This window comes from Macaca fascicularis, chromosome 18 (assembly GCF_037993035.2).
Source record: "Macaca fascicularis isolate 582-1 chromosome 18, T2T-MFA8v1.1".
Lineage (NCBI taxonomy): Eukaryota > Metazoa > Chordata > Mammalia > Primates > Cercopithecidae > Macaca > Macaca fascicularis.
The window spans coordinates 53,317,261-53,337,717 of NC_088392.1; the positions used below are offsets into that span (position 1 = coordinate 53,317,261).

The window sequence follows — 20,457 nt, forward strand, 5'->3', positions numbered from 1 at the left end:
GTATGGCATAATGAGTTGCGCTTTGTACGTTCAGGGCTGAAGAAATTTCTTCAAGTAAATAAAAAGACCTAGCAAGTTCAGGCTTGGCAACTTCCTCAGTGGGTGGACTATTATTATGTGGTTTAAGCCTCTAAATGCCTTCCCAGGAAAGAACCTGGCTGCTGCCCAACTCACTCCCCCCATTAGCTGGTCTCAGCAGGGCCCCTTAGCCCACCTCACAGAGGCTCCCTCTGAGTATCTCTGTGGTCAAGGGGCCTTGACCGATACGGTCTCAGGCACCCAGAATCCCTAAGCCATTCTCCTCTATGTGGCTCTCTAATTAAGAAACCACTGTTTTCTAGCAAAGCCTCCTTTTTCTATCGGTCTCAACATGCCTATTCCTGTCTTTCTCTCCTCTGTGATACAGGCTCTGTTTGGAGCTCTTTTGGCACTCTAATTTGTTTTTTTAAAAAAATCCCCAAACATCTTCTGATTCATAACTTTGGGTTTCTATGAATTTGGCTTCTATTGAGTTTAAGTTTATGTGGATGTACTTTTGGAAGCTTTACTATGTAAATTAATAATAAGCATATTAGTTAAATCACGTTAGGAAAAAAAGAGCACTAGAACATTAATTTTGTAGAAATGCATGGTACTAATTGCAAGCATGTACTAACTCACTGTCAAAATATGTCCTGTGGGATCCTCCTCAGAAATACCTTACTAGCATTACTGCATTGACTTGAAAGTAAAAAAGGTACATTCTATCAAAAGAACTCTATGAGCCAACCTCATTTATCCAGAAATCATTTACTCTGATGCCCTCATGTATCTGGAATGCAGTCAAAACCCTTGACAGCTTGGAACAACCACAGTGGAGGCCACACACCGTCTCCTTCAGGTCCAAAGACACTGCTCACCCCATAGCTCTTAAAAATCCACCCCTGGTGCCCCTTGCACTTACGTTAGACACATTTTATAATAAGTGGAGTAGATATTAAGATTCACAGCCCACATCTGCTGAGAAGAGGCAAATTGGAGAGGACAATGACAGAGAAGGAGAGGCAGGCCCAGTGTGGCAGCAAGAGAGAGTGTCACAAACTAGGAGAGTGGATTAAGTTGCAAGGATGCCAGAGCACACACCACGGTGTGGCCTAGACATGTCAGCAAAGCGTCACTCCAATCTGAACTGTCTGATTTTCATCTCTGCCTGGCGTGCCTTCACGTGGTAATGAAGGGTTTCACTACGACCTATAGGCTCAAGCACCTGTCCATTTGTCCAGCACTGAGAGAAATCAATCAGAATTGATTCTCAATCTTATGGAGCATCCAAGGCCATGGAAGATACAGGAGTCACAAAGCCGTCACACAGGATTATACGGCAACAAGCAGGCAGTGTCAGCATCAGTGGTCTCAAGACAACCAAGCTGGCAGGGAGGGAGTCGTTTCCCTGTCTCTGGAGGCTCTGCACGGCCACTTACTAAGGCCTTTGCAGAAGGAACTCAGAGCCTGCAGTGGGTGGACTGGCTGACCCCACGGGTAAGGTCCCTCCGAATCCAAGATTCTCTGCTTCTACTTTCAACAACATTTTGAGTACTGGGTTGCTGAGGACACATGCAAACAGACAGTTTTCTCAGAGGACAGCTCCGGCACTGTAGATGAGAGCAAGGCCCAGAACTGGATCCAGCCAGCCCTTTCCAGCTTCCATGGAGCAAAAGAACCATGTGATGGCTTTTGGGCTCCTGTTCACACAAACAGCCCCACTTTCTTTGGGCTGGAGAAACACACCAGAGCTCTAGATCCAGGCTTTGGGCTTTCTGTTACCTACATTTTCTTTAATTACAATCTAGGAAATACTAGTATTCCGTTTTTAGTTGTCTGTTGTAATGAAGACTATGTTTATGTTGTTCTAAAGCATGCAGCTAAATCACAGTATATAACAGAAATCTGAAATAATCCCCTTGCATAAGGGGAGTGCAAAAGCACGAACATACAGATGGCTGTGAATTATTGCACATTTCATAATGATTTAGCACATTTTTGGTGTTACTGAGCTGAGCTTTACTTTCTGTTGCACCTATCATTTTGCACTCTCAAAATAAAGGCTAAAAGCCTTCAGAGGACCAGAGATTCCTCTTGACCCAAGGAAGTGACATTTTCAAGTCAAGCTTCAGTCCAGGGACTGAACCTCCATATTGCATAAATAACTCAGGGCTCAATGTCAGCTCCACAACAGGGAGGCTGGGTTGGAGGGAAGGGTAGCAGGATGGTGTCAACAAAGAGCCTTGTTGCTGTTGTTTTATTTTCCAGGTCAACCCAAAGGAAGAGTGTGGAGTTGCCTGTACAGAACCTATGTATCTAGATTGCAGATAAAATGTAATCACCAACTATGTGGGAGGGTAATAACAAACAGTTTCTTAATACTTTTACACATAAAAACAAACTGGAAGTCCCTTCATCTTTTATTGCACTTACAGACAGGCAAGAACTATACTTAGCAGGTCAAATATGCTGCTCGTTAAGCAAAAATAAAAGAATTCCAAAAAATCTTCAAATTCCTAATTTTTCTTCTAAAAATTCAACAGCCATAAAAAGAAAACAATTTCCAAACCTCAAGATTGAAATTACAAAGGGGGTTGGAAAACCATGCTTCATTTTATTTGTTTCATTTTCCACTAAAACATCATAAATATATGCTATATAAATGGATGCTGGTTATTAAAACTGAATTCGAAAGTGGTAAGATAACTTGATCTATAAAGCTTTACCACATTGTTTACAAGCTCACCAGCACTTTAGAATATACTAGTATTACTGTAAAGAAAAAAAAGATCTCAAGTGACTTAGGATATAAACTCTTTATTTAAATATTGTATCCCAATGCCATATACTTAAGCTCAGAATTTCTGAGCAAGCAGCTCAGAGTGTGCCCTAAAGCCTTCCTAACTGGTTATCAAACAATCCAACAGACATCCCAGACTCCAAATCTCTCCCTTCTCGACCTCTAACAGGTTATCTGCAACATGAGGTGAGTATTACCAGAAATAAAGAACAGGCGCAAACATACTAACTAAGTACAGAACTCTGGGTCTTGGTTTGCAGGTGTCCTTCAAGGGACAGTGTAGAGACCAGGGTTGGCACATCTACCAGAACAGGAAGTCATGTGCACCAAACCCACATGGTCCAGCCTCAGGGTCTGATGGCCAACCTGCTTATGACACAATGCAATTTGCAGAAGGTATATTAGCCAAGGATAAGGCTGGGTAGCCCTTAGGATTTTACTAGTGAACAGGAAATCTTACAGAATGTAAAATAAAGCAGACAACACAAAATAATTAAAAATAACAATAAATATACTACAAATTAGCATTTTATCTCTCTCTCTCTCTTTTTTTTTTCCAGCGCCAGGCTGGAGTGCAATGGCACCATCTCATCTCGCTGCAACCTCCACCTCCCAGGTTCAAGCAATTCTCCTGCCTCACCGGAGTAGCTAGGATTACAGGCATGCACCACCAAGCCCAGCTAATTTTGTATTTTTAGTATCTAAAATAATGTTTATTTAAATAACTATTTTAAAATAATCTAAAATAATCGTCTAATATGTTGGTCAGGCTGGTCTCGAACTCCCAACCTCAGGTGATCCACCCTCCTCAGCCTCCCAAAGTGCTGGTATTACAGGCGTGAGCCACCGCGCCTGGCTGGCATTTTCTCTATTGAGATAAAATTCTGGGGCTTAGATGAAGGTTTTGTTACCCCGGAAAAGGCCTATACGACCAAGTGAATTTCTATCCTACCTTAACTCTGCTTATCTTTGGGAAATAGGATGCCTGAGGTCAGAAGTTTCCCCTCCTGACTAAACAGGGTCCAACTGCTGGGATCCAGGGTGGCCTCTCACTTGGCCTCTGAAGAGTTTCTAGACTTCATTATCATCTAATTCTCATGCAAAAAGATACTTCCACCAGCACCCTGACAGTTGATAATCACCATGACAACAATCAGAAGAAACCATAAAAGGACAAAAAGAAAAGTTGCATTCCAGTTTCAGAAGTCCCTCCCCCACCATTTCCAGAAAAGACATGACTATTGCTTCCCTTGCTTTTAATGCCCCAACCCCTTCATTAAAGATGCCCTGTATCTGTGACTTCTCTTGAACTGAGGAACTGATTTGTGAACCATGCTTCCACTTCTCAATTCCATGGCCATCGAATAAAGCCTGCACTGCTTGGTGCTCACTTTTGGTTTTGTGTATTCGCTTCACAGCACAATCAGGGAAACACCCCCTTTTGCAGGGACTGGCTTTGTCAGTAAGAACTTCTTTAAAGAACCATTAATAAAAGTGGACAAGGATCAGAAAACATCCACTTGGTTAACTTTCCCTTAAGATATTCAAGGTAATTATGAATAACTGACAAAAAGTAACATGCGGCTGGGCATGGTGGCTCATGCCTGTATCCCAGCACTTTGGGAGGCCAAGGTGGGCAGATCACAAAGTCAGGAGTTCGAGACCAGCCTGACCAACATGATGAAACCCTGTCTCTACTAAAAATACAAAACTAGCTGGGCGTGGTGGCACGCACCTGTAATCCCAGCTATTCAGGTGGCTGAGGCAGGAGAATCGCTTGAACCCAGGAGGTGAGGTTGCAGTGATCCAAGATGGTGCCACCGCACTCCAGCCTGGGTGACAGAGAGAGACTCTGCCTTAAAACAAAAAAAACCAAAAAAAACAAAATGCACATCTTTTATTGTTTACTTAGGAATACCAAAATCCCTGCACTACGATATTGCCCGAAGGAGCACCATGATACGCAAAATGAAATTCTTGGTTGAGGGAAATCAACAAGATTGGGTACTTTCCAGTTGGCAGCATTCCCATTTTCAAATGCAAAACTTCACATTCTAAGGAGGCTATGTAACTTGTCGCATAGCTCATTCCTGGAAGAAGTTAAAGAAAAACCCAGGTCAATCTAATTCTTTCCACTATACTATGGAGGTTTCCATCTTTCACTCTGGTGCAAAAACTTAAGCCTTGGGAAAAATGTGACAAATATTATCTTCTGAGTAACAATAAAGGTTAAAGAACTCTCTTAAGTAAATAACCAGCCCTGGAAACATGACAATGAATAGCTAAATCCCAGGTTTGGCAAACGTGCTGTTAGAAGAGTGTGGCAGGCAGCTCACATCTCTTTGGAGTAGGGGGAGAAGGGCTGGCAGATGGGGGGTAGAGTAGAGAGTGGCAGAACCCTGCAGAATCCCAGAAGTCTATGCTGCTTCTGGTTCTCTTGCCCATCCAACTCTCCTAGAAAAGGGTAGAACATCTCTCTGGGAGGAACAGCATGCTGCCTACTTTGGTGTTTTTGCATTTCCCTAAATGTTCTTGCAGATTGGAGCCACCCACTTCTATTCTTCCTCCAACTGCTAAAACTCGGCTGGTTGCCCTGGGCTACAGGGACAGAAGAGTCAAAGGTGTACCCTTAGTTTCTGCTTCTTGCGTTCACAAGGATAACGTCTTTGTAAGTTAAAATTCAGGTTTATCAGCAAGCCTCTTAAGAATTGAGGAACCACAGTCAGCTCCCTGAAGATGATCATCTCAGAGTGAATGGAAGAAACTGCTGTTTAGCCCTGTGTCTGGAGACCCGTCTGGACGGTGGGGCCTCCTCAGCCTGCTGCCCTCTTTGAGGCCTGGCCTGAATCACTTCTCTCTCACTCTGAGGTCTTCCTAAAACAATAACTAGTGAAACTTGCTTTTTCCCTTTTTTCTCCTACTGAGATTATTCTCACGTGGGGGCCTCTAACATATCAAATCAGTGAGAATGAGTGTTCTGGGTATGCACAGCCAAGTGGCCAGCAGAAGAGCAACAGCCCTAAGGAAGAAGCTGGCACTTTATACCCACAATGACTCCAACACAAATATTACATGACTATGCCATTAAAACCCACGGAATTTTAGAAATCTCCTCTAACATAATGTTGATAAACATGCAAAAATTCAAACACAACCTCATTCACTAAACTATTTTTATGCCATTAGAAACAAAGCTCTTTAAATACAGCATAGCATTGGAAACAATTCAATTAACAAGATGAGAAAAGTCAAATGAATAATAGTACATTCATATGACTGTATACTATGTAGGCATTAAATACTGCAGTTTAAAAATGTTGTAGTAACACAGGAAATGCTTATAATATACTTAGAGTTAACTTCGTAAGAAAAATTCAAAGAAAAATCAGAAGAAAAGGTACCAAAAAATGATGATCTTTATGTGGTAGTGTTTCCAGGTAATTTTTATTTTACATTTTTTGTATTTCTAAAGTTTTATACAAAGAGAATGCTACTTTTATAATCACAAAAAATTCAGTAAATGTTTTAAAAAGTTATTTTTTACTATCAAGATTTCCATACTACACCAGTAAACTTTAGCTATTTTCGTTTTTTGAGATGGGGTCTATTCAAGCTGATCAAGAACTGGGATCCAGGGATCTTCCTGTCTCAGCCTCCCCATAGCTGGGACTACAGGCCAACATGCCCACTTGCCATATTTTTTCTTTAATCTGTTATCTTTAACTGCATTATTAAAAGAATTAGTCTTAATCAAATTTCTATTAATGAAACATATTTCAATTAAATTAATGTGGGAATTATAAACACAACATCCAACATTAAGGATGGATTTAAGACAATAGTACAATTCAAGGAACTAACTATAATGTTCTAGTAACTGCCTTTACCTGGACCATATAGAATTTTCTGGCTGAGTATATCTCATGCTATTGCAGTGTATTTACAGTGTTTTTATAATATTAACAATTGGACTTCTGGCTTCCAGCTGGAAAGATGTCGAGTGTCACTCCCAACCTAATAATAAGAGAGAGACAAACAATCTTTCACACCGTAACTTTTCTTGAGCCCATCATATAGCTGGGGTTGCAGGAAAACCAAGTAGCCTGAAATCTAGGGAGGGAGTGTGTTCTCTCTACCCAGAAAGGGTGAGAGGCCAGCAATGGACTATCTGAGGCAGGGGAGGGGAGGAAAATGAAGCCATTTATACAAAGCAGTAGGAAAAACTCAGGCCAGGCACTGTGGCTCATGCCTGTATTCTCTGCACTTTGGGAAGCCAAGGTGGGAGAATCACTTAAGCTCAGGAGTTTGAGACCAGACTGGGCAACATGGTGAAACCCCATCTCCATCCAAAACACAGAAAATTAGCTGGGTGTGGTGGTGTGTGCCCTGTAGTCCCAGCTACTCAGGAGGCTGAGGTGGGAGGATTGTTTGAGCCTGGGCTGTCGAGGCTGCAGTGAGCCGAGACTGTGCCACTGTACTCCAGAATGGGTGACCAAGCAAGACCCCGTCTCAAAAAATAATAATAATTAAAACAATATAACCTCAGATAATAGTTTTAGCAAATCGTCAAATGTCAACTGTGGGCTACCATGAGAGCATAAACCCCTTGGAACTGCAGACACAAAGGGATTTGGCACCCACCAGTAGGCTGCTCTCCATGGCACTCACAAAGAAGCAGGGGGCAGGGCTGGGACCAAGAAAATTTCCTAATAGTGCAGGCCTGGCGGTGCACAGTCACACAGCAGGCAGAACAGCAGCAACCCTAAAGGAGGAAGGGAGCAGCCAGCACTGTGAAAAGACAGGAAACCCCAGCCAAAGCCTTCTCCCCATTGAGACAAAAGCCTTAAGCCACAGGGAAGGTCAACAAGGTGGTGGGGGAGAAGGGAAAAGAATAAAACCCTGTACTCCAGAGGGCAGGGATGGGAAACCATACTGGGCATCTCCTGCTGCTTAGCGTTTCACATCTTCTTCACTATTATAACTCCCATTTTAAAGATGAAAAAGCAACCCACCCCAAGGATGGTGCAGGCGTGTGTGACTCCAGAGCTCTGGCACTGACTGACAGACGCAGCATATCTTGATTCCAGGAAGGCCTTGTGAACCCAGTGAAGAAACACAGCTGGATGGTCAGAGTTCAGCAGCTTCCCACTAATTGCACAATGACCCTAAAATGCTCTGACTGATCAGTGTCAACCTGCAAGCTGCACTTGGTTTATGCATTCCTTGTCTCTGTCCCACTAGACATTTTCATCAATGGCATGGAAGATCTGCTTATTCATTTTTTGTTAAATAAAATTAGCACTAACAGTTAATAAGAGAAAGAGGCAAAAGAGAATTCTTAATTATCTTGAGGCTGGAACTCTGGCCTACAGTCAATGGGGGGAAAATGCAAGCCCTGCATTTAAATGTGAATCAATCAATCACAGACATGCAGAATGGAAGAAACTGGCAGATAAAAATGTGTGACAAAAATCCGGAAGGCTTAGTGGATTGCCAGTTCAAACTTGAGGCAACACCCAGGGCTGCTGCTAAAAGATGTAATAAATCAGAGGTGGCATTTGTGGAAGAATGATATCGTATCCCAGCTACCATATTACTATTCTTTCTACTACATGAACAGAAGAGTTGGTAACCAGTAGGATGAGGAGCTGAAAATTATGTACCCAGGTACTATCTGTAGCAGCCATCAAGTTTAGCTTGGACAGGGTTCACATGGTGACTGCCTTTAAATACTCAATGAGCTTCCACAGCAAGTCAGAGTGTCTTGTTCAAGAAAGCAATGCACAAGCATTTGGTTAATGACAAGTAATGCATGTCCCAAAAAGGAAGGCTTTCCACCAATTCCAGCATGCAACAGTATCCCTGGGCAACCTAGGCAAATGATTTGATGGTCCTTCTGCCTCTAGCAATATCAGGAATGGGATTGAAGATGTCAGGAACACCTTTAACATGACATTGCCATCTGTTCAAGGCTAGGATTCCATTATTTACATTAAGTAATTTACAAAGGTCTTCAGTTCTCACCCCCACATTTGGGTCATCTGAGCAGATCACACAACAGTGCCATGCCAGTGGCTCTAAGACCAGAGGGCTCACTGCATCTCCTCTCCTCGTCCAACAGCCAGTATCTCCTGGGGCACATGGAGCACCAGGCTCTATGGCACTTAGCTCTCTTTGGGAATATTTCCTTCATCTCCAAACCAGTGTGTCCAATGTTTTCTTGCCAACAAATCCCAATGTCCAACTCTTCAACTGCCAGAGGCACTGCCGTATTTATAGCTGCAGAGTCAAACTGTGACCCCCACCTTTGGTTCCTTTTATTTTCTTATATCTAGAAATCTCCCCCTAGATGGCTAGTCCTCAAAATGTCTCCATTTTTTCATTATTCTGTTTCTACTGCTACTCTCACCTCACAGCTGTGATACTGAGTTAACCCTTCCCACCCAGCTTTCCCATCCCTGTCAATTTCCCCTCCTCCACCACTTTCTACACAACATTCTACACATCATGTTACTTCTCTTCATTTTGCAGTCCTAAAGAAACTTTCAGCAATGTCCCCAGTGTTGGGGGTGGGGTGGCGGGCAGGCACATAGGCTCTCTAATGTGTATGACTGAGAGAGAGAGAGAGAGAGAGAGAGAGAGAGAGAGAGAGCAAGCAAGCGAGTGTGCGTGCATGTGTGTGTGTGTGTGTACATGCATGCAAGGAGGGCCTTGGTCAGGGCTCCTCCAGCTAGGGCTACACAGGAGTAGCGAGGCCTGCTCACCCTCACACAAGTAGAAAGGAAGTCTGGAGACCTGTGATCAGCAATGTGGGGCACAGATGGAAGGATGAGATTCAATGGGGCTGGTGGGACTGTAGAGAGAGCAGGGCAAGCTAACCTGAAGAGCAATGCAGACAGGGAAGCTTCCAAGCCAGTACCCCGAGGCACCCCTAAGAGGCAGCAAGGAGGTGAGTATTTGCCAGGCTCAGGGCCCTAAGGCCTTCCCTATGGGCCAAAAGAGGATCCATAGAGATAAAGAAACAGACTTTCCATGCTAGGTGACAAAAGGGCCATGCTGTATATAGACTGAATCATCTTAACCCAATTAATTAGAATTCCAGATTTATGAAGAGAAAAAAATCCACATCCTGTGATAAGTCATGGGCCTGGCATCTGCCTCTTACCCCTGACTGGGGAGTTTAAAGATGGGCTCTTGTAAATAGAAAGAAACACTTTATTGAAAACACTTTTTTCTTTCTTTTAAAAAGTCATTATTTGGCTACGAATGCATCATTTTCTCCCCTGGCTATGAGTCTCAAATATCTGCAAATATGCATTGCATAATGAGCCTCTGGCAGGCTGCAAAATCACATCTTGTTGCCTTTCATGGAAGAAAAATGAAGAATTATGAAAACACGATGACAAGATTTTTCTACTCCAGTATTTCCTTTATCAACTCTGTGACTGTATAAGGCAAAGGCAACTGGATGTCAAGGTAAACTTTCCAGGTTAAGATACATCTGACTCTTTGTCAAAACAAAATGCTAGGACCCCTGGCTTTCCTGATTTCTTCATTTGAATTGGGGAAAACCTATTGCAGCTGTATTGACCAAACCGTATGTTTCAGGAGGAGACTGAGGCTTCATTCTCAAAACCTAAGGGTCTTAGGTTGATGTATCTGTTGTTCTTTTCAATTTCTCACTATTCAGATGGGGGTGAGGGAAGAGTGTCAGCAGACACTCCATTGGTTTTGTAAATAAGAAGTGATCTCGTTAGAACTATGTAGACTGGAAATAAACTTGGCAGCTACTGCCTTTGTTAAGTTTCAGCAACTTGCCTAGCGCAGAGCACACCCTGCAGAGTGGCAGGAGACCTTCATGTGACATCACAGTTAGTGGGACAGGCTGCAGCGTCACTGTTCCCCAGAATTCTCCTTTCCAACAACACAGTGAACTCCAAGGCACAGGCTGACTCTTGGCTCCGCTCTCTTGTCCTCATTGTGACCAGCACAGTGCAGAACACAGGAGCCAGCGACTATTCTAGACCTTCCTTTGGGAAAATAAAAGATGGAGACAGAAATCCACAGATCCAGTGCTGATGGCCCAAATGGCTGGGGAGGAGGCGAGTGTGCCACCTCAGACAGAGGCCCTGAGGGGGCGGCCCAGAGTCCTGAATCACCGCTGAGGAAGCACACACCGAGTGCACCGTGTAGGAGGGGGAGGCTGGGAAAGCACAATTCCTAGAAATGTATTTTTGAAACTTTTTAATTGTATAATTTTTCCATGTTATTTACAAATGCAATAAAGATTTTCCTGTGTGTTCATTCCTTCCTGATTGCTTATTTGCCTTACAGAATGATTCCAAAGTAAAATCAATATGATGCTGTTGCAACACCAGAGACTCTGAGCCACAGCATGCATTTCTGTTATTTCTGGGTTTTTTCTCTGCTTTTCTTCTTCTTTTCCTCCTCTGTGTTCCTTCTCCTCCCTCTTTTCTATCTCTCTCTCTTCTTTTCTTTGCGCCTTTCCTCTCTTAGTCTATATGTGCTGCTATAAAAAGAAATACCTGAGACTGGGTAATTTATGAAGAACAGAAATTTATTTCTCACAGTTCTGGAGGCTGGAAAGTCCAAGATCAAGGCACTGGCTGTGAGGGCCCAGTCTCTCTGTATCCAAGATGGTGCCTGTTGCAGTATCTTCTGGAGGGGAGGAAGATTGTGCTCTCACATGGCAGAGAATCAAAAGAGAAAAAATGCACTCCTTCCACAAATCCTTCTTATCATGGCATTAATCCATTCATGATCGCAGAGCCTCCATGACCTAAACGCCTCTTAACACTGCTGCATTGGGGATCACGTTTACAACACAAAAATTTAGGGGGCACATTCGGACCACAGCATTCTCTATGTCATCTCTCCCTGCTCACAGTGCTTCTTCCCCATACCCATCCCACCTTCCCTAACTTTGCCCTCACTCTATTCTCTGTCTGACGATGAGCTATTAGACTGTCAGTTTTTCTATTGTAAGCATGTTAGGTTTTGTTTCCTTTTAGAAATAGGGCAAGTTGTTGGTGTTTTATCATGGCCATCATAAAACCATAAAGATATCTTAATTCAGCTGTGTCATGTACAAAAAGTCATCTTTCTTGCAAAATCTCTTCCCGTCTCCCTAGCTTTTAGGTCCTCGAGACCATTTAGAGCGCCTTGGGGAGGGAGCAGGTTCCAAATGAACATGAAAGTTAGGGACGGTTCCCAGCACAAGCAAGGAAAAAGGAGAAGAAACTGAAACAGGATATGAGATATAAATCTTCCCTTGGCCAGGCTGAAGCAACCTAGAAGGCCCAGAATTCCACTCAGCGTCCAAGGTCACCTATATCAGTTTCAAAATAGAGTCACTTCCATTTTCCATAGAAAACAAAGCCAAAACATTCTTTTAAAAGATTTTCAGTCTTCCTAGGGAAACCATAGCTGTATCTAATATGAAATGGGGAAAAATTTTCTCATCAATACATACTAGAAAAAGGAAAACTGAGGGGAAGATGTGAAGGCCACCCACAAATGTGGGACCCCATGGGGATTTGCATGCCAACACCAGCCACAGAGAAAAGGCCTTTCCCACCACACAAGGACACAATCACCAGGATTTTGAGAAGTCTGAGAAGGAGAGACAGCCTAAAACGAGAACCATGCTCCTCCCCAAATCAAATCAGGGCTGAGTGCTCCCAAAGGACAGTAGAATCCTTGGGAGGCAGGTGACTCCAGGGGCAGGGCCAGGGGATGGGCTCCCCAGCAGAGCACAGCACTGTGCACAGCAGCCTTGAAAGGCTCACTCTAGTGGGGGTGGGCAGTGAACACAGGGATGGGGGACAGTCTGGGCAGACCACATGTGATATGGTTTGGTTCTCTGTACCCACCCAAATCTCACCTTGAATTGTAATAATTCCCACATGTCGTGGGAGGGACCCAGTGGGAGGTAAGTGAATCATGAGGGCATGTTTTTCCCATGCTGTTCTCATGACAGTGAATAAGTCTCATGAGATCTGATGGTTTTATAAAGGGCAGTTCCCCTGCACACACTCTCTTGCCTGCCACCATGTAAGATGTGCCTTTGCTCCTCCTCCGCCTTTCGCCACGATTGGGAGGCCTCCCCAGCCATATGGAACTGTGAGTCCATTAAACCTCTTTCCTTTATAAATTACCCAGTCTTGAGTATGTCTTTATTGGCATTGTGAGAATAGATTAATCCAATATGCGCTTCAGGGCCCCTACAAAGCTATGCTGATTCTGTGACCTGTTTAAGTCAGGTTCAAATTCTGTATCCAGGCCCTCAAGATCCCCCACTCCATCTGACCATGTTGCCCACTACAGCCACTCAGATCTCCACAACATGCTACCTGCACAGCACTTTAACCTTGGTGTATCTGCACCTGCTCAGGACAGGGTCCCTTTTACTACTTCTCCCAAATCCCCCTGCAGTCAAGTCCCTAACACATGCTCCTCTACGTGCCAGCAGAACCCAGAGAAGACCATGCCAGAGGCTTGCCCAGTGTTTGGCACACCTGAAGTGATGGAGTAGATCTGCTTCCTTGGCAGGACTTCCAGAGACCTCAGGGACTTTGCAGCCAAGGCATGGCTGGTGGTGATGTGCCAAAATGCATGGGGAAACCAGCTACGCTTTCATAATCAAGCATTGCTTCCTCAACTACCAAATAGGAATTATATTACTTACCTGATAGTGGCCTCATGAAGATTAAATGAGATCACGCTTATAAAACACCTAGGATGTTTTATGGGCCGGATGTGGTGGCTCATGCCTGTAATCCCAGCACTTTGAGAGGCCGAGGCAGGTGGATCATTTGAGGCCAGGAGTTCAAGACCAGACTGGCCAACATGGTGAAACTGTGTCTCTACTAAAATCACAAAAATGAGCCCAGGGTGGTGGGTCATGTCTTTAATCCCACCTACTTGGGAGACTGAGGCCTGGGATTTGCTTGAACTCAGGAGGTGGAAGTTGCAGGGAGCCGAGATCATGCTACTGCACTCCGGTCTGGCAACAGAGTAAGACTCTGTCTCAATAAATAAAAAATAAAAGACCTAGTTTGGTGCCCGGCAAATCTGTAATAAACATTGGTTACTTTTATAATTGATGTTAGAGCTGAAAGGTAATCCCAGATTCTTTTATCCATATAGGAATATGCATATACATATGTACAACACAGCGATATATATGTACATATGAACATGAAACACAGGTGGTTCACAGATCTTACATCTATGGTATAACTTTTTTTTTTGAGACAGAGTCTCAAAATATACTGCTTATTGTGTCAAGGATATGTCCAAATAATTTTTAAAATTTTTGAGTTCTTACATATTTGGGAGCATAGTTTTTCTCAGAATAATGTGGTTTTCTTTTTTTTTTCTTTTTTTTTTTTTTTTTGAGACAGAGTGTTGCTCCATCACCCAGGCTGGAGTGCAGTGGCATGATCTCAGCTCACTGCAATCTCCTGCCTCAGCCTCCCGAGTAGCTGGGATTACAGGTGCGCACCACCATGCCCAGCTAATTTTTGTATTTTTAGTAGAGACAGGGTTTCACCATGTTGTCTAGGCTGGTTTCGATCTCCTGACCTTGTGATCCACCCGCCTCGGCCTTGCCAAGTGCTGGGATTACAGGCGTGATCCACCGTGCCCGGCCCTACGGTATAACATTTAATTAAATATTAAAAACCAAAGGTTCCAAAGGCACTTGATTAGAGCTTAAGAGAAGAGAAAATAGAAATGCATTAAAATTTCATGAGCTACTTGCCATTTAAGTGTATCTTAAAATCTATAGAGCAGTAGTCCTCATTTATACTGTAATAGCTTGAAAAAAGCTGAATAAAATTTCTTTCTGCAAAACTGACTCAAAGAAAAAAGAAAGGCAAGTGATATGACAATTGAACAAAACAGTCAACCATAACTTCCCCTTACCTTTGACCCAATGAGAGTGTACAGCCACTGAATGGTTTCATTGTGGTTTATTACTCCATTCATTCCATCCACATACAACATAATCTGGCCCAAAGCTACAGAAAACAAGAAAAAGGAGACATTAAAGATTTATATAGAAATACAATCTTCAGTGATCATAATACCAATCAAGATTTTCATACTTTAAGTACACAGCATGTTAAGGATCAAATCTGAGGAGAATTCCTGAGCTCTGAAATTAGCTAAATCTCATTTCAGAGAGAAAGTGTCGAACACTAGAGGAAACAAGGGCTATTCCAGGCTCCTAGAAGATGCAATTAAGGCACCAATCCAGTGATTGTTGTTTCTGTGTGCCTTGATGTATAAATGCATGTTTTTCTGTTTCTATATCTGTGTGTAGTCCCAGACAGGACAAAGATATTCATGAGATGGTGTCTGGGTTGTGGCCTCCCACAGGGGCCACAAGGGCAAACGAAGTTTCCAAAAGCAACCTGTCCAGTGCCCCAGTCTGTGGTCAGCAAGTCTCAGATTCTGTGGGATCATCCTGAATTGATCCAATTTTATTCCAACAGGTCAGCAATATATGTGTAGTTAAATATGAGCAATTCCCCTTAAAGATTTTCAAGTAAAAAACATCAGGTATCATGAAAATACATGATATCACACATTCCTCACATATCAAATCCTAAATTCTTAGTTTAGGAAAACATAGTCACCACATACTATCATTGTTCTCCAAATAGAAAATACTGGCTATGCTTTTTTAAGTAAACATTAAACTCAGGTTGTCAACTCCATTAGTACAAAGATAATCTGAATGATAGATAATGAACAAACAGAAGTTACCTAAAGGAAGAAGGATTCCTTCAATCACATCTAACCTCCTAATCATATTTCACCCAAAACTAATTACAGGGCATTGACATTTTTCTAAACAACATTTTTTTTATGCTGGTAACAGGACAGCTCATTTTAGAAAAATACAGAAGAATAAAGTGAAAATAATTCATATTCCCATAAATTAAAGATAACCATTCTTAAAATATTGATGTATTCTTACATTTTTTTATGCATTACACACACAAAGTTTATATGTGGGTTGTAAGAAACATTCTACACGAAATATGTTGATTAAAAAGAGCAAAACACAAAACAGTATACACAAATTCTAAGTATACAAATATATATGTAATATTAGAAAACTCATCCTATCTAACAGAAGATCAAATAAGAAAACCACGTTAGTGGCCAGGTGCAGCGGCTCACGCTTGTAATCCCAACACTTCGGGAGGCCAAGGCAGGTGGATCACATGAGGTGAGGAGTTCAAGACCAGCCTTACCAACATGGCAAAACCTTGTCTCTACTAAAAACACAAAAATTAGATGGGTGTGGTGGCGCACACCTGTAATCCCAGATACTCAGGAGGCTGAGGCAGGAAAATTGCTTGAACCCAGGAGGTGGAGGTTGCCGTGAGCCAAGATCGCGCCACTGCACTCCAGCCTGGGTGACAGAGCAAGACTCTGCCTCAAAAAAAAAAAAAAAAAAAAAAAAAAAAGAAAAGAAAAGAAAAGCAAAAGAAAGAAAGAAAAAGTAAAAGAAAACCACGTTATTCTGAGAAAAACTATGCTCCTAAATATGTAAGAACTCAAAAATTTTAAAAATTATTTGGACATATCCTTGACACAATAAGCAGTATATTTTGAGAAATAACAGATTCATATTATATTTAATGGTAACACACTAGAGATATTACTACTAATCAGAAAATAATTTTTAAATGATGCTCATTAAACCTATGGATTATTTAACACTGCTATAGAATTTCAGACAAATTTAATAAGATACGAAAAACAATAAGATACAAAATTGCTAGAAATACATATTGTCATAATTTGCAAGTAACATTATAGATACAATTAAAAAATTCACAGAATTACAAAGAGATTACAGTTATAATCACATTTCTCATCCTAATGAGAAATCTGTATGTAGCATTTGAATATAGCATATAAAAGTTTGATATAAAATTATACTAGATAAATGGATCTATAACAAATATGTTAAAGAACAGAATTATTTCTTTTTAAAATAGTTAGTACAGCTAGTAAAATATTAAATACCAACAGAAAAAAGGCAAATACATTTTATATGAGACAACAAACTTGTTTATAATAGCATGCAAAATTGTTCACTCTCACTATAATAAAACAAATGCAAATTAAAATAATAAGGTAGTGTTTTCACTCAAACTGGCAAAGGTATTTTAAAAAGAAGTGATTATGTATCAAACACTAGAGAGGTTAAATAACTTCCTGCATTGGTAGTGGTAGGGCAAACTGGTAGAAACCTGCAATAAGGCTATCTAGGGCTATAATTATTTTGTAAAGTTACCATGTATTTAGCGCTCACTGTGTGCCAAGTTCTCTGGAGGGATTTTATAGGTATTATTAATAGAAGAGCCATATGCAGTGGGTATTTTTACCTCCATTAGGCAGAGGAAAAACCTGAGGCTCTGAGAAGTGAAGGGATGTGTCCAAAATCTCCATCACTGCCTAAGTAGCAGAGCCCACTTCCAGCCAGGGTAGGAGAGCATGTATGTGTTTATACTAAGAACCTTAAAATCCTCTTCAAGCCTTTCCCCAGTCACCATGATTTGGGAAACCTATTCTAAGGAAACAGCTCTAAGTTTAAACAAACAAAATAAAAAAGGAAGCAAAGGTGTTCACTGAAGCATTATTTAACATACCAAAATAATAACTAAAACACAAATACCTATCATGGTTCTAGAACTCAGCATACACAGTCATTTATCAAAGCTATGTCCTAACTTGTAAAATGTTTCTCATAAAATAAGTAAAAAGCAAGTATAAGTAAAAAGCAACATCACATAATTAAATAAGTAAAAAGCAACATCATATAATTAAACAAAATACTCAAATCTTCTTTTAGTTGAGATAAGGTCTCACTCGGTCGCCTGGGCTGGAACAGTGGTGCCATCGTGGCTCACTGCAGCCTTAACCTCCCAGGCTCAAATGATCCTCCCATCTGAGCCTCCTGAGTAGCTGGGACCACAGACACATGCCACCACACCCAGCTATTTTTTTTTTTTTCCTATAGAGACAGGGTCTCCTTATGTTATCCAAGCTGGTTTCAAACTCCTGGGCTCAAGTGATCCACCAGCCTTGGAATCCCAAGTGATCCACCAGCCTTGGAATCCCAAAGTGCTGGGATTACAGGCATAAGCCACCGTGCCCAGTCATAACACTCAAATCTTCATGCACACAAAGAAGAAAAGGAAATCCATAAAATATTAACCATTGTGATTGAGTATATGCTCTTTGGATGTGTGTTTCATATTTTTTCTATTTTCCCAGTTTTCTAATATGAGCATCGGTTACTTCTGTAATGGAAAAGTAGAGACTGAATAATGTAAGGTGCTACATGCTTTTGTCTTGAGAATTTTTTACTAGTGCACCCTTTCTTAGCAACACCCACCCCGCCCCCATCCCGCACCCTCCTGCAGAAAGACGCAGCCCCTACCTCAGGGGAGACCTCCAAGAATTCGGCACATTCTGCCCTAATTTTTTTCCCATGTCTTCCCTCCTTCCCTTCGCAAACAAACTGGCAAGTCTCCACGGAAGGGGAGTTTGCTCCACTGTCCTTTTCCCATTCTGAGTCCCGCTGCTGGAGAGGCCAGTCCTGAGGTTCATTTTGGCACCTTCCTTTAAATCAGCCTAACCACACACGGAGAGAGAAGGTAGACTCTTTAGCCTTCCGGAAGGTAAATCCACAGGGAAGACTCTCTCCCCAAGGCTGAGAAACTGGGACTGAAGAAGGCCTCCACCCTAAGAGCTCAGGGCCTCTGGTACCGGCCAAGGGCCCAGGAAGCAAGGACACTATTACAATGGGAGAAGGCAAACTAAGATTTAAAAGCTGACTTGATCTGTTCCCTGCAACATTCTATTAACTGATGACACTGGAAGAGGTGCGTCACTAGAAAGTTCATGTCTGATGGAATTCAAGTGTCCGATCACACGAATTTTTCATGTTTTGGTAATCAAATCTTTCCCACTACATCTTTTTTGTACCCTACCCGCTGCTACTAAAGCAATCCCGCCTGTAAACCACTCCAGACACAAGATGGCGCTAAAGAGATTCATGTGGGTTAGTACTGCACTATGAGCAGCAAAAACCCACCAACCTTAAACGTGGGCCTGAGAATAAAACCCACACAGAAGAAGAAAACAGATGCCTTGAAAACACACGTCTGGGTCACAGGAGCCATGAAAATTCATGATTTGTGTTTTCAAGAAGGATGTGGAGGCTGAGACTGTCTATCAGAACACAAAGGTAGATGGCACCACAGGTCTAGGAAGAGAGGATTTCCTGTTCTGCCACTCATGGAACTTATGACACTAGAGGTATATTTATTCATCTTTCTGTGCGCTAGTTTCTTCATCTCAAAAATGACACAGCTATGCCATACTATCTATTTTGCAGGGGTGTGGTGAGGAATGAGTTGGAATAGTGCCTCCATTGAACAGAAGCACACGCTGAACAACTCTCAAAAACAGAAAACAGGGAGCAAGCTCTCCAGGCTAACCTTACCCAGCTGTGGGTCATGAGAAGTGGTGGAAGAACTCCTTGCCTAACTAGAAATCACAAAGATTTTCTCTTATGCATTCTCCTAAAAATGTATAGTTTTTCCTCTTTATATGTAGCTGTATGATCCAATTTGAGATAACTGTTGTACAAAGAAGCGTGGATTGAAGTTCATTTTTTTCATACGTCCAACTGCTATAACGCCATTTGTTTTTCTATTTCCAAAAATCAACTGTTTGTGTTTGTACACGTCTGTTTCTGTTGCATTGGTCTGTCCATCCCTTTGCCAATACCACACAATCTGGATCACCATAGCTTTAGAGGAAATGTTAAAATCAGGTAGTGTGATTCTTCCTATTCATTCTTCTTTTTCAAAATTGGTTCAGCCATTCTTGTTCTTTTGCCTTTTAATACAAATTCTGGAAGCAGCTTGTCTAAATCAACAACAACAAAATCTTTCTGGAAATAATCTATAAATTCTAGGAGAACTGACATCTTTACTATGCTGAATCTTCTAATCTATAAACCTGTTATGTCTATTTATTATACATCTTTGCAGATTGCTTTTATCAGTGTTCTATAGTTTTCAACTATAAATGCAACGTTTGTTTGTTTGGGATGGTATTTTTTGCCAAATTTATAAGTAATTCACATTCTTCGGAGCTATTACAAATGGTGTTTTAAAAACTTTTCCATTTCTAATTGTTTATTGTTAGTATATAGAAACAAAGTTGAATTTGGATATTGGCCTTATATCCTACAACTTTGTTAAACTTAATTCTAGGAGGGTTTGATTTTTTGTTTTGTTTTTGTAGATTTCCTGGAATTTTGTACATAGACAATAATGTTGTCTGTGAAAAAGAACAATTTTATTTCTTCCTTCCCAATCTATATCCCTCTTCCCATCCCTATTGCACTAGTGAAGACTTTCAGTATAATATTCAATGGGAGTGGTGAGAGTGAACATCCTTGCCTTGTTCCTAATATTAGGGAGAAAGCATTAATAATCATTTACCATTAATTATGATGTAAGACATATGTTTTTATAAATTGTCTTTTATCAAGATGAGGAAGTTTCTCCAAT

The 20,457-nt window shown here is 41.6% G+C and overlaps 1 protein-coding gene across 29 annotated transcripts in view; it reads right to left on the reverse strand.

The window, feature by feature from the left end:
- The window catches only part of FHOD3 (formin homology 2 domain containing 3), a 488,533-nt gene that overhangs the window by 190,414 nt on the left and 277,662 nt on the right, over positions 1–20,457 (reverse strand). For all 29 annotated transcript variants that reach the window (XM_074022556.1, XM_074022555.1, XM_074022554.1 and 26 more), the window contains one exon: positions 14,771–14,865. In XM_074022556.1, the coding sequence (XP_073878657.1) occupies positions 14,771–14,865 (95 nt within the window). The remainder of the gene's footprint in view (positions 1–14,770; positions 14,866–20,457) is intronic.